The sequence below is a fragment of the Meriones unguiculatus genome, chromosome 15 (assembly GCF_030254825.1).
Source record: "Meriones unguiculatus strain TT.TT164.6M chromosome 15, Bangor_MerUng_6.1, whole genome shotgun sequence".
Classification (NCBI taxonomy): Eukaryota; Metazoa; Chordata; class Mammalia; order Rodentia; family Muridae; genus Meriones; species Meriones unguiculatus.
Window position 1 is genome coordinate 4,238,375 of NC_083362.1, and position 12,806 is coordinate 4,251,180.

The window sequence follows — 12,806 nt, forward strand, 5'->3', positions numbered from 1 at the left end:
GACTTAGAATTTGGTTGCAGGTACCTTCTCGCCTGCGCCTCATCCACACCTAAGCACAAGTGTCAGTAAGAGCAGCATAGAATTAATCGCTCCAGACACCCCGCTGGCTACCACTTTGGCTAGGTCAGCACTGTCCCCAGGGAAGGAAGCCCGCTGGGAGACAGGAAACGCACAGCGAGAAGCTAAGGATGTCGCACGCCGAGAAGCACCGGTCCCAGCGCCCAGGTCCCAGTGCCGGGGGCGCGTTCCTCCACGCGCAGCCGTGGCAAGGGTTGGTCGGCCTGGGTGTCGCCCAGATCAGCTCCGGAGGGTGATTCGGCGGGGGCGAGACGGACCCGTGCCCAGAGGGGCCCGGGGCGGTGGGTGCCCGGCTGGGTCGTTCCCAGTCCCCCGTCAAGGGCCCACGTGGGGGCGAGAGCTCGCCCTAGAGGCTACGCCCCAAGGCAGGCAGCCAATAAGCGCGCGGGGGCGTGGCCGGCAGGGAGGTTTAAGGGCGCGTGGAGCGGAGGGCGCGCAGCCGGACCGGGGAGCCTCGGGCGGCCGGACCAGCTGGCACCGGGAAGGCGGGACGTAAGGCCGCCGGCCACCATGCTGCAGCGCTGCGGCCGGCGCCTGCTGCTGGCCCTGGCGGGAGCGCTGCTGGCTTGCCTCCTGGTGCTCACGGCCGACCCGCCGCCGACCCCGGTGCCCGCCGAGCGCGGCCGGCGCGCGCTGCGCAGCCTGGCGGGCTCCGCCGGGGCGGCTCCGGCTCCAGGGTCCAGGGCGGCCATGGAGCCCGGAGTCCTCGCCCGTGAGGTGCACAGCCTCTCCGAATACTTCAGCCTGCTCACCCGCGCTCGCAGAGATGCGGATCCACCGCCCGGGGTCGCCTCCCGCCAGGCCGACGGCCGCCCGCGTCCCCCGGCCGAGGTCCTGTCCCCTCGCGACGTCTTCATCGCGGTCAAGACCACCAGAAAGTTTCACCGCGCGCGCCTCGACCTGCTGTTCGAGACCTGGATCTCGCGCCACAAGGAGATGGTGAGACCCCGCGCGGCCTGGGCAGGAGGATGGAGTAGGGAATCACACTCTTATCCAGCTGGTGGCTGTGGGCAGCGGCTCTGGCTGCATCAATAGCTTTGGGTCTATCAGGGAAGCGAGGACACCTAAGTCCCATTCCAGCCCCGTGGGGCTGCTGGGGCCCGCTTTGCCTTACAGCCCTGCCTTCCCAGGTTGCCGGGGTCACCGCAGCCGCTTGCTCTAGGTCGGGATGGGAAGGCTCCAGCTTTGGGTTGGCCTGTGACTCTTAACAAACACAGGGGTGCGTGGCCGTGTTTGTTCGCAAACTTTTCCGAGCTGTTTGGCTCAGCTCCTTCCTGGGTCCCCTCCACTCTGAACGGACCCGTTCGTCCTGGGTGGCAGGTACTTCCCTTTAAAGTGAGGGGGGAGAAGGCATGGCACCCCCGGACCAGGCACGGTGAAAGAAGTGCGTGCTGGTCCTCGAGGCGCGTGCAGAACGCTGCCTTCAGTAGCGGAGCTCCCCGCCCCCAGTTAGACCAACTTCATACACATAATAAAGAGACACACCCCGCTTTGAAAATCTCCCTGGAGGCTACACCAGGACCGTTGGGGCGGGAGAGCAGAGTTGTTGGGGGGAGGCTGGGCATTTGGTGTGAAGATGAAGGCTCGCTCTCCTTCCTGCTCCAGCCCCCAGGGAGCCTGGGGCCATCAAGCTTGGCTAGTCTGTTTTAGGAGAGTGGAGTTTAACCGAATAGGCTCCTTCCTAGCCAGCCTTGGTCAGAGAAGCCCACGGCAGCCTCCTGAGAATGAGGCGTCCCTTTCCCAGGAGCTCAGCAGGCCTTCGGGAGGGGGCAGCAGGGGGGCCACGGGTTTTGTTTGGCTGCGGTGCCGTTAGGATTCCCAGCACTAGGCTGCTCTCACGCCGGCCCCTTGGGCAAGGCAACAAAGCCCCTTTCTCCAGCCTAGAAAGGCGTCGGCCTCTTGTGTACAGCTATGCGCTCCATGGGAACCGTTGGTTGGCGTGCTGGCCACTCAGGTTGCCTGGCGATGGGGGGGGGCTCTGTGTCCTCCCCCAACCCTGAATGACAGCCCGGCGGGGCAGGATCGCTGAGCCAGGGCACCCCCCTTCCGCATTCAGCCTCCCTGCTGTGTGATACTGGATAGCGTGGATCCCCCTGTGGGCCACCACCAGTTCTGAGAAACTCTCAGTTGGAGATTTGGGGGCTTTGTCCAGCAGAGAGGACTCAGAAACACGTCTCAGTTGGGCTATGTGGTCCAGTGAAAAGCACAGGGCCTCTCTGATCCTCTGTCTCTCTGAAAAGGGAAATATCACATTTCTAATAAGGTATTATAAAGTCGACAGTATAACTTTGGAGGCTCATGGTGATCCCAGCATTCAGAGTAAGGGTGTCCCCCCTCCCCCCACAGAAGGCTGGATTTGCCCCCACGCTCAACTCATGTGCACATATCAAGCAAAGCCCCTCTTGTGGTATACTATCACCAAAGGGTCCTTGGAACCTATAGCAAAGGGCCTGGGTAGGTGGGAGAGGCTACATTAGCCCAGGTTGGCTATGAATGGAAGGAAGGCTTCCTGGAGGAGGAGGCTCCATATGACTCCGGGTCCTATGGTCCAGGAAGGGCAGTCTTGGCATCAAGTATGATTGTGGGATTGTACAAACGAAGAAAGCAGGCAGCCTTTGGAGAGGTGGAGAGGCTGGTCAGTGGGGGACAGGCCTGGAGACGCCTGGCCTCTGGCCCGCTGGCTCCTCCCCCACCACTAAGAAGCGCGCCCGGCTGCGGGCTGCCGCCGCCGCAGCCACAATGGCTGGGGCAGAACTTGGCATCCTGTGTTTCTTTGAATCTCGGCTCCAGGAACAATGCTGCTTCCTGTGTGTCTCCCCCCACCCCCTGCCTGCCCTCACCAGCTCCGCTGCCCTCGCTGCCTTGCCGGTCATCCTTCAGGAAAGCTGGGGGACCAGGTTGGGGGGAGACTGAGAGATGAGGGTCCTCCATTACTTCTTCTTGAGTGTGGCCACAGGCTGGCGTCCTCTCTGGTCTCTCTGCTGTACACCAGGGAGAAGATGGTTCTCACCTCCCAGGGACACTAAGGAGAGGAAAACCCATCCCTGGTGCCTGGCTCTGCATAGGCGAGCTGTGTTGGGTTCCCATTTCACAGCTTGTGGGGACTGAGTGGTACCCACATATGCAGCCCCTGCCCCCTCCCGATTGCCCTGTATTGGGGGGAGACAGCAGGCAGAGTACCCACACACCCCACAGCTCCGCCTCTCAAAGGCCCTTCACTCCTCCCACCCCCCCACAACTGAACAAAGGTGACTTTAATCTCCGTAGCCCTGGGCTGGGTTTTTAGGACACCATCGAAGCGCGGGAGAACAGGCCTCTCTCTTGATCTCATTAAGAAAGCATTTTCCTTTTAATCCAGCAGCAGCGTCTGCACAGGCCGGCCCGCACCTCCCACGGCATTCCTGGGCTGAGATGCTGGGGTGCAAGGGGAGGGTGGGTGCGAGTCTGTGCGTGTGGGCTGCCCTGGTGTCTGCAGCGACCTGGAAGGAAGGGGTGCCTGCTTGCAGATGATGTGGATCCCACCTTTTTCTCCCCTTACCCAGGCCTCACGGTAGTGAGCATGCAGCCATGCCTGGGGTCACCCTGGGCAAAGACCTAGGGCTGTTGGGGGCATCGTGCCCCACCCCTCCAGGCCTGGGGCAGTTCCTCAAGTGGCTGGACCCATGCTGCCCTCCAGGTCTGCATACACACACCCAGGTTTCCTTGGGTGCACAAAAGTGAAGTGAGGACGGCTGGGGGGTGCAGGGGCCTCGGGGGAGTGTGCTGCCTCTGCTGTGAGCACCCCCCCATGCCCCAGGGTCGCACTCTGCAATGGCAGGGTGCGGCAGGCGGCACGCGCTGGGCGGGCCGGCGGAGGAAGGAACATTCCTTTCCGTGTGCCGACGGGCCCAGGCGGGCGCCGGCAGCTCCTGGCCCCGCCCCGGCGCTCTCCCCTCTCCCCTTCCTCGGAGCAGGCCTGGCAGGGGGTGGCCCGGTGCTGGGCCAGGTGGAGCTTTGGCTGTGGCCTTGGGCAAGGCCCTCAGTAAGCAGGGAACAGTTTTCCTTTTCTAAGCTGGAGGGGCGGCTCTGGTGCACTGTGGTGGGGCTGGGGACAAGAGTCCTCTTCTGCCACCACCACCACGGTGACCTCCCAGACTACCTGCCTGGCTGCCGTGGCTGGGCAAACCTGCCGGAGGTCCAGGCCAGAGTACTGCACGGCCAGTGGCCTTACCCGTACCCCCGTGCACAGGACCACTTGCTCAGCCAGCCCGGTTAACCAGGCCAGCTGTATGGAAATGACAGCCCGGCCACTCCTGCTTAACTCGGCAGAGTTAAGGCCGGCCCAGCCCAGGACAAAGCTGGCGGACAATGGCTGGTGATTCATCCTCCCTCCGGGGCCCTTTGTCTGCCAGGGCTTGGCAGCAGCCCAGCAGAGCCCTTTGTCCCCGACCCCAGCGAGGCTCGGCTTCCCAAAGCCGACCTCCTCCTCCTGTCCCCCACCCCCTCCCACCGCTTGGAAAGCCCGAAAGGCTGGGCGGGCTGGCAGGCTGTGTCAATAAGGGTGTGTGCCCGCCAGGTGCTCAGGTTGGCGGGAGGGTTAGCCGAAGCCGTTTACCTGGGTGGTGGGTGGGGCGCCCCCACCTGGCTCGTGCCTCCCAGCTGCCGGTGGTGACCTTGGGCCCAGCTGTCCCAGTTGGGGAGTGAGCCCACCTCCCAACGCGGGGCCCCGTGGGCACTCATTTTACCCGCAGCAGAGAATTCAGGCAGTTGTACGGGGTCGGGGCAGGGGTATAGACCTGTAGCTGAGGGCACTTCAGGGTGCCTCTGCCATGGCCCTCGTTCGGGGGCTGAAGGCTCAAGGTCCTGTTTCTTCTTCCAGACCTTCATCTTCACCGACGGGGAGGACGAAGCTCTGGCCAAACTCACGGGTATGTCCCAGGCTTGGGGGTTGGGGTGGGAGCCGGAGGTCACCGGCTGCTGGACTGAGAGGCCAGTTCACTCCATGCTCCGCCCCACCACTCCCAGGGCCCCAATTCTTATGCAGAGGAGACCCTTTCAGTCCTCTGGGGACCCTTTGAGTCACGCTGGCAGCAACAGGTGGCGGGTGCTGGGGGAAAGCTGGCTGAATGAATGGGCAGGGGCGGCTACCCTGGGGAGGGGCCGGGGCCGGGGCCGGGGGTAAGGTCTCAGGCGGGGGGGAGGACAGTCCTGCTTGTGCAGCCTGCTCACAGCTCTCCCCTGCCCACAGGCAACGTGGTACTGACGAACTGCTCTGCGGCCCATAGCCGCCAGGCCCTGTCCTGCAAGATGGCTGTGGAGTATGACCGGTTCATTGAGTCTGGGAAGAAGTGAGTTTCCGCCTTTCCCACGCGTCCTATCCGTGCCCCCTTCCGGGCAGCCTGCGGGTCCTCACCCCCGTGTGCCATCCCTGCCCCGTGTTCAGGTGGTTCTGCCACGTGGATGATGACAATTACGTCAACATTCGGGCGCTGCTGCGGCTGCTGGCCAGCTACCCCCACACCCAAGACGTGTACATCGGCAAACCCAGCCTGGACAGGCCCATCCAGGCCACGGAACGGGTCAGCGAGCACACGGCGGTGAGTGTCTCACAGCGGGCACCCCGGGGAGCCAGGGTGGGGCCGAGCTGCCGCCCTTGCAACCTGGTGGGGCCCAGGAGTCTCATGACCGCCATTTCACTCCCCTCAGCGACCTGTCCACTTCTGGTTTGCTACCGGGGGAGCTGGCTTCTGCATCAGCCGGGGGCTGGCCCTAAAGATGGGCCCATGGGCCAGGTGAGTGTCTCCTGCACGTGTGAGACCCCGAATCACGGTTTGGGGTGCCCCACCGCAGGGCCTGGCTTGGGCCACCCTCTCCCAGCTGCCCGCTCCTCTCCCTTAGGTGCCCATAGACAGTTGGGTTTAAAGCCACTCTCCCTGCCTCTGCTCTGGCCAGAGCACCCTTGGGGGGAAACCCTTAGAACAGAAGAACTCTGGTTCACGGAGGGAGAGGGCCGCAGTGTACCCCTCTTTTCTAACCCTGTTTGGCGAGGCCTTGTCCACCCTCTCGAGCTGCTGGCTCCGGCCTCCACTTACTCTTCCCCGGGCCCTTCCCTTCTGCAGTGGAGGACACTTCATGAGCACAGCCGAGCGCATCCGGCTGCCTGACGACTGCACCATTGGCTACATCGTGGAGGCGCTGCTGGGCGTCCCCCTCATCAGGAGCGGCCTCTTCCACTCCCACCTGGAGAATCTGCAGCAGGTGCCCGCCGCCGAGCTCCACGAGCAGGTGTGTGTTCCCCTCCATGTTTGTTCATTCCGGTTTTCCGAGGCAGGGTTTCCCTGTGCAGCCCTCGATGTCGATGTCCTAGAACCCACACTGTAGACCCGGCTGTCCTCAAACTCACACAGATCCGCCTGCTGCTGCCTCCCGGGTGCTGGGATTAAAGTTGTGCGCTTCTGACGTCAAGCTTATGTATTACTTTTGGTTTATTGAAACAAAGCTTCACTGTGTAGCCCAGGCTAGGCTTGACCTAGTGACCCTCTTGCTTCAGCCTCCCATATGCTGGGATTCGGGTGTCTGCCACCGCATCCGCCTCAGAGTCATTTAGGGGTGTCTACATGTGTGAGAAATGTATTTGTTTCTCAGAGATGGGTCTCTTGGATTCCAGGCTAGCCTTGAAGCTGAGAGGGCTGCAGAGATCTCCCCGGGCTAGGACTACAGGCGTGCACCCCCACACCCAGTTTACTGGTGCTGGGGAAGGAACCCAGGGCTTTCCGTGTGCCAGGCAAGCACGCCATCAGTTTAGGTGCACCCCTAGCTCAGGGTCACAGGTCACAGTCTATACCTAGATGCTGGCCCTTAGGAGGTACCCCAGGTTCACTCTTCAGTCCCTGCCCTTTGGGGGGACACAGCTGCTCTCTCTTGCTGATGGTTGTAGGCCCAGGCAGACAGAGTAGGGGGCCTTGATCCAAGGGAGCACAGCGGGAGTGCCCAGCCAGGCCTAACGGCCTCACCCCACTGCTCCCAATGCAGGTGACCCTGAGCTACGGCATGTTTGAAAACAAGCGGAACGCGGTGCACATCAGGGGACCCTTCTCGGTGGAGGCTGACCCATCCAGGTGAGGGCTTAGGAAGGGTCCCCGAGGCCCCTAAACATCCTGTAAGTTAAGGGGGCTCCAGGGACCACGCGGGTGCTGTTGGGACAGCTGGAGGGGGCATGGCACCCCCACCCCGCGCAGACCAGTCTCTGCTCGACCCCACAGGTTCCGCTCTGTGCACTGCCACCTGTACCCGGACACACCCTGGTGTCCACGCGCCGCCGTCTTCTAGCAGCCGTGGCTGAGACCCTGTCCCTGGGCGCCCCTGGTATCCAAAGGGCCCGGGGACCCCTGTCGTGCGTCCTGGCCCTGCTGTACGAGGCTCTTCAGGGCTGTGTGTATGTGTATGTGTGTGTCTGTATTTGTGTATTTGTGTGCCGTGCCTACCCGTGTTGCAGACTGCTGGGCAGTCGTGTTTCGGGGAGGTGGCGGGCCCCTCTCCACTCGCAGCCACCCCGAGGGCAGTTCTCTGGGAGCCGTGCAGCCCTGCAGCGGTGGGGAGGGGCCTCGGGGCTCTCCTTGGGGTGCATGGCTGCTGCCTTGTGGCACAGTCTCTAACCGGGGTGCCGGCACCTACCCAGGACCTTCCTTCCGTGACAGCTGAGCCGTGCCCAGTGCTACGGAAGCTGGTTCGGGTGCTCCGAGGCCTGGGCCCCTCCTAGGAGCTCTGGCCTGGGCGCTGCCAGCGGCCATTCAGGGGAACAGCGCTCCCCACTCCCTGCCCTCCAGGGTAGGGGTGAAGGCTCCAGCCCTGCCCCTTGAGGTCCTATCTTTGTTTCCCACACCCGTGGGGTTCAGAGTTATGAATTTTATCTCCTCTCCAAAGTAGAGAGAAAGTCGCCCATAGTGGGTGTGTCTGTAAATATTGTGACAGTATTTTTTTACTGTGCTGTTTCGTGAGTGGGGAGGAAATGTGTGGGGGATGTAAAAGGAGGGGGGCGGTTGTTTTCCTGGGTGGGCTGGAGAGGGTCTTATTTTATCTTTTCTGTGGATCAGAAAAAAGCAGAAGCCAGACAGGCTTGGTCTTTGGGAAGCTGGACCATGGATGCCTTAGTCCTGTATTTATGCTTTCCAGTATCTGGAATCCCGCGGCACTCCCCGCCCTGCCGTCCTCCCCAGCACCCCGAAGCTCACCCCGCCCCGCCCCACCCCCACCCCGTGGGCTGTGTTTCTTTTTGCAAAGACCTTAGCTAGGCAAGCTAATGATGATAAGGGAAAAGCTCTCAGGGAATTGATGTGTTGTTGCCATGGTGACGTCCTTCCTCTGAATAAAGGTGCTCTTTGCAGCAACCCGAGGGGCCCTCGTCTTGCTTGGGAGTTGGGTCTAAGCATGACACACCCAGATGAGGACAGGGGAGACTGGGTCATGCCAAGGAGAAGGTAGTTAGTTGGATGGAATCCTACAAGCTGACTATGGGGAGGGAAGCTTAGAACAGATGAAGTGTGAGCTGAGCGGTGGCCACGCCTTTAATCTCAGCATTCAGACGACTGAAGCAGGTGGATCTCTGTGAGTTCGAGGACAGCCTGTGCTAAAACAAAGAAACCCTGTCTCAAAAAAACAAGAAAACAAACAAAATAGATGGAGTGTGGCCAGCTCGGTGTAGGCTTGTCACTGAGGGGAGGTAGGTGTTGACAGGGCTGGGGAAAGTAGCCAAGCCTGTGTTAACATCACTGGGACGCACAAGTCCAGACCTTCCTGCAGGAGGAATACTGGCTATCGTGGGCTGGCCAGAGACCCATTTTGCAGACAAGAAAACTGAGGCTCAGGGCAGGCTAAGTCAGGATGTCCTAGGTCAGGCAGCCAGGCTGCTGGAATGGATGACAGTGCCTAGATCTTGGTTCCTGCTGACACTGACTGGCCTCCCATCTGTCGTGTGACCCTTGGAGGTATCCTATGAGGATGGCTGGACATGGGTGGCGCTGGTGAGGACTCAGGTCTTTCTGAGGCTCTTCAGGGACCTTCCTTAAATCCAGGCGCGGAGGGCGGGGACGGTGGTTGAACGGGGGATCCCCACCGCACCCCCTTCCTGTGGCCTCCTTGTTTCCTTTACAGTGAAGCTTCTCTGCCAGTGGGCTCGTGATGCCCTCCTGCTGCTCCTCTGCAGCTGCCTGCCTGCCCCAAGCTGACCCTGGCCTCCCCCGGAGCTCCCTGGCCTCGCCACATGGAACCCCTGTCCACTGCCTCCTTCCCCATCCTACCTGCTTAGAGACCTGCCCTCCCTGCTCCACCACACACTGCTTACCACACACCACACATGATGGTGGCCTCAGCACCCCCTAGCAGACTGGGCCCTTACTGGTAACTGCTTTTGTCTTGTGGGGCGACCTGTCAGGGACCGACTGGCCCCACCTTGGCCCTGCAGTTTGACTTTTTAAGGCCTGGGGCAGCTGCCTGGGGTTTTTGGAGTAGGGGTTGGGGGAAGAGGACCCTTCATTGTCTTCAGCATACAGGGCCTGGTGGTGTGGCTCGGGGCCCCACTTCTGGATGAGGAAGCTGACATTTGCTTGGGGGTGGAAAGGTCATGGCAGAGCAGTCTGCACACAGGCCGTGGGCCTCCTTCCTGCCTGGGTGAGTCACAGGCCTACTGCCCTCTGCCCTGCTCGTCATAAAGCCTGCAGCTGGCATCAAGCCTCCCCACAGAGCTGGCAGGCCCAGGGGTGAGGTGCGGCTGCACCAGCCTCACGGACATGGAGAGGCCTCCAGCCAGGGCGAGGTTCCCATTGGAACTGGAGCCAAAGGGCCTCGTCATGGTGGGTCCAAATGCCCTTGATCCTGAAGGGACATAACTGCTGCAAGGAGCAGGGTGGGAATCTAGTGAGGTGGCATAGGCCTAGAACCCTGGTATTCAAGAGGCTGCTGAGGCAGGAGCATCATGAGATCGGGGCCAGCTTGGGCTACACAGTGAGATCTTGCTTCAGAAAATCATCTGAGAAATGGGAGCCGAATGGGGAGGGCCGGTGAAGGGTGCAGCCGACATCCTCGGCTGCTACTGCCAGGCAGAGCTGCCTGGGAGAGCTGCTCGTGAAAGGGGGGCCATCTGCTGCTTCTTCTCCCCACTCCCCAGAGGCAGGGTTTCTCTGTGTAGCCCTGGCTGTCCTGGAACTTGCTCTGTAGACCAGGCTGGCCTCGAACTCAGAGATCCGCCTGCCTCTGCCTCTTGGAGTGCTGGGATTTAAGGCGTGCACCACCAACAACTGGTAGCAAGTTGCCTTCTAATTCCCACCTCCACGAGAGTCTAAGCAAGGGGCCCTCCTCTCTGGACAATTACTCAGGGAGAGAGGGAACTCATTTTCCTCCCCAGATGCAGTGGGGTACAACCTTGCCAGTAACATCACCAGAAGAGGCCCAGCCAGGTGTCCTATCTCCGACCATGAATCACTGTGGGGCTTTCAAAAGCAAAGCGCTGCCTCACGCCTGTAAATCTCAGCATTTGGGAGGCAGAGGCACGAGGGCTGCCAAGAGTTCAAGGCCAGCCTCCACCACCTGCAGACTGATGCCCTCAAACCCCCAATCAAAGTAAAATGCAAATGCAACGGTGTCAGGAAGGGTGCAGAGTACAGCCCAGCCCCCAGCTTCCTCTCTCCTGCTGAGTGGTAGGAATGGTAGCCAGGGCTAGCTGAGCTAGGTCTTGGGGAGGGCAGCAGGGTAGAGCTGAAGTTTTCAACTTCCCTCTCTGAACTTCCCTCCCCTGTAGGGTCAGCAGGGCTGACTTCCTGGAAGAGGTGCCTCACTGCTGGAGCCGGAAGGCCAAAACCACAGTGTGAGCAGAAGTCAGTCAGCTTGTGTGTGTGTGTGGGTGCTCCAGCGTGGCACAGCTCAAAGGCACCTCAGGGCGGGGGACAGGGTCAGGAGAAGGCTGGGAAGGGCATTGTGCAATGGAGCTGAGGCTTCCCCCTCCCCTGTGCGGGGCCCCTGATGGCCCTCACTGGCCAGCTTCAGCCTACACTCCGCATGCTAGCCTGAGGCCTCAGGAGAAAGGGAGGCTCAGCAGACACAGCAGTTTATCAGCCTCATTGGCCAGGCCTGTGGCGCACCCTCCTAGGCCCAGGTGCTCACCTGACCCTGGCCTTGACCTCTCCCCCACAAAAAACCCACTCCTGGTTTTTTGTTTTTTCCTTTTGATGCTTGGTATTTAATTATTATTATTATTTTTTTATTTTATTTTTTGTGGGGTTGGAGCTGGAGAGATGGCACGGCAGTTAGGCGCCCTTGGTGAGCTTGCAGAGGAAGGATCCAGACTTGATTCTCAGCCACTCACATGGCTCCTATGACTGTCTGTGACTCCATCCGTAGGCGATGCAGCACCCTCTCCTGGCCTCTAAGACACCAGGCATGCGCGAGGTACCCAGACATGTGTACAGGCAAACACCTATACACATATTTTTCAGACACGTGCAGGTCACCATAACCTGCAGCACTGGGCCCGGGGACCAAGCTCAGGTCATCGGCTGAACAGCAAGTACTTTGTTTTCTAACGTACACTGGTGTTTTCACCGCATGTGTGTCTGAGGGGGTCAGATCCCCTGAAACTGGAGTGGACAGTTGTGAGCTGCCATGTGGGCGCTGGGAATTGAACCCAGGTCTTCCGGAAGATCGGTCAGTGCCCCTAATCGCTGAGCCACCTCTCCAGGCCCCAACAGCAAGTACTTTAAACGGCTAAGTCGTCTCACTGGCCTTTTGGTGACCCTTTTTATTGCTGTTTCCTTTGTTAATTTCACTAAGGACGTTGCATTCACCACATGCTCTGACCATAATCTACCTTCTTTCCCTTCTAGGATAGTCGTCTTCCCTTTCACAGGTAGTCCCACTTCTACTTTCATCACACACACACACACACACACACCCCTACCTGTATAAGAGCTGACAGTGTGGCTCAGTCACTAGAGTGCTTGCCAAGCATGAACCAAATCCTGGGTTCAAATCAGCACCACATGCATATCCTTGGCCACACAGAATTAGAGGGCAGCCTGGACTTTGTCTAAAAAATCAAACGAGACTGGAGAGCTGGCTGTGGTTAAGAGCACTAGCTGTTAACCCCAGCACTCAGGGAGGTGAAGTTCGCTGTGAGTTCAAGGCCAGCCTGGTCTACAAAGCGAGTTCAGGACAGCCAAGGCTACACAGAGAAACCCTGTCTCAAAAACCAAAACAACAAAAGCCTGAGGACCTGGGGCTCAGTCTATAACTCCATCCAGTTCCAAGTGAGCTGACCCAACGCCCTCTTCTGGCTGCTGCAGGTACTGCATGCATGTTAGTACACAGTCATACATGCAGGCAAAACACCCATAAACATAAAATAAAAATATACACATAAAATAAAAATGATACAAGAAGTAAAAAAAAAAAATTGGGGAGCAAGTATAAAATCCAAGCCTGCCTTGGCCCAACTACATACATAAAGACACCTGGTGAACCTCTGGAAGGGACCCCAGGATCAAGAGGACCCCCATACTGGACCCTAGAGGATGCCTAGATGTTGTCATGAAGTTTAGGGGGCTCAGAGTGGCAAAGGCTCACCCGGGTCCTATCTAGCCATCCACCTCTGCCACAACCCGCCATGGTCCTTGAGCGCCGCCTGGTGGCCACAGTTGGCGTGTCCCTAGGTCTAGGGATACAACCAGGAAGAGAACTGCAGGTCTTTGCTGTGGCCTCAG

The 12,806-nt window shown here is 59.8% G+C and overlaps 1 protein-coding gene across 1 annotated transcript; it reads left to right on the plus strand.

Moving 5' to 3' along the window:
• Nucleotides 1–502: 502 nt before the first annotated feature.
• Lfng (LFNG O-fucosylpeptide 3-beta-N-acetylglucosaminyltransferase) lies at nt 503–8,444 on the plus strand. The gene is made up of 8 exons (XM_021647540.2): nt 503–1,017; nt 4,937–4,985; nt 5,306–5,405; nt 5,501–5,654; nt 5,764–5,849; nt 6,177–6,342; nt 7,090–7,175; nt 7,320–8,444. Exons 1-8 carry the CDS (start codon nt 589–591, stop codon nt 7,384–7,386), a joined length of 1,137 nt encoding a protein of 378 aa, XP_021503215.1. The 5' UTR covers nt 503–588; the 3' UTR covers nt 7,387–8,444.
• The last annotated feature ends 4,362 nt before the right edge of the window (nt 8,445–12,806 follow it).

What these genes read in the sequence shown, in the direction of transcription:
- Lfng (XM_021647540.2), top strand. Translation starts at nt 589, where the DNA reads ATGCTGCAGCGCTGCGGCCGGCGCCTGCTGCTGGCCCTGGCGGGAGCG. An exon ending in AGCTCTGGCCAAACTCACGG is followed by an intron (nt 4,986 to 5,305) that starts GTATGTCCCAGG and finishes CCCTGCCCACAG; the next exon opens with GCAACGTGGTACTGACGAAC. An exon ending in AAGATGGGCCCATGGGCCAG is followed by an intron (nt 5,850 to 6,176) that starts GTGAGTGTCTCC and finishes TCCCTTCTGCAG; the next exon opens with TGGAGGACACTTCATGAGCA.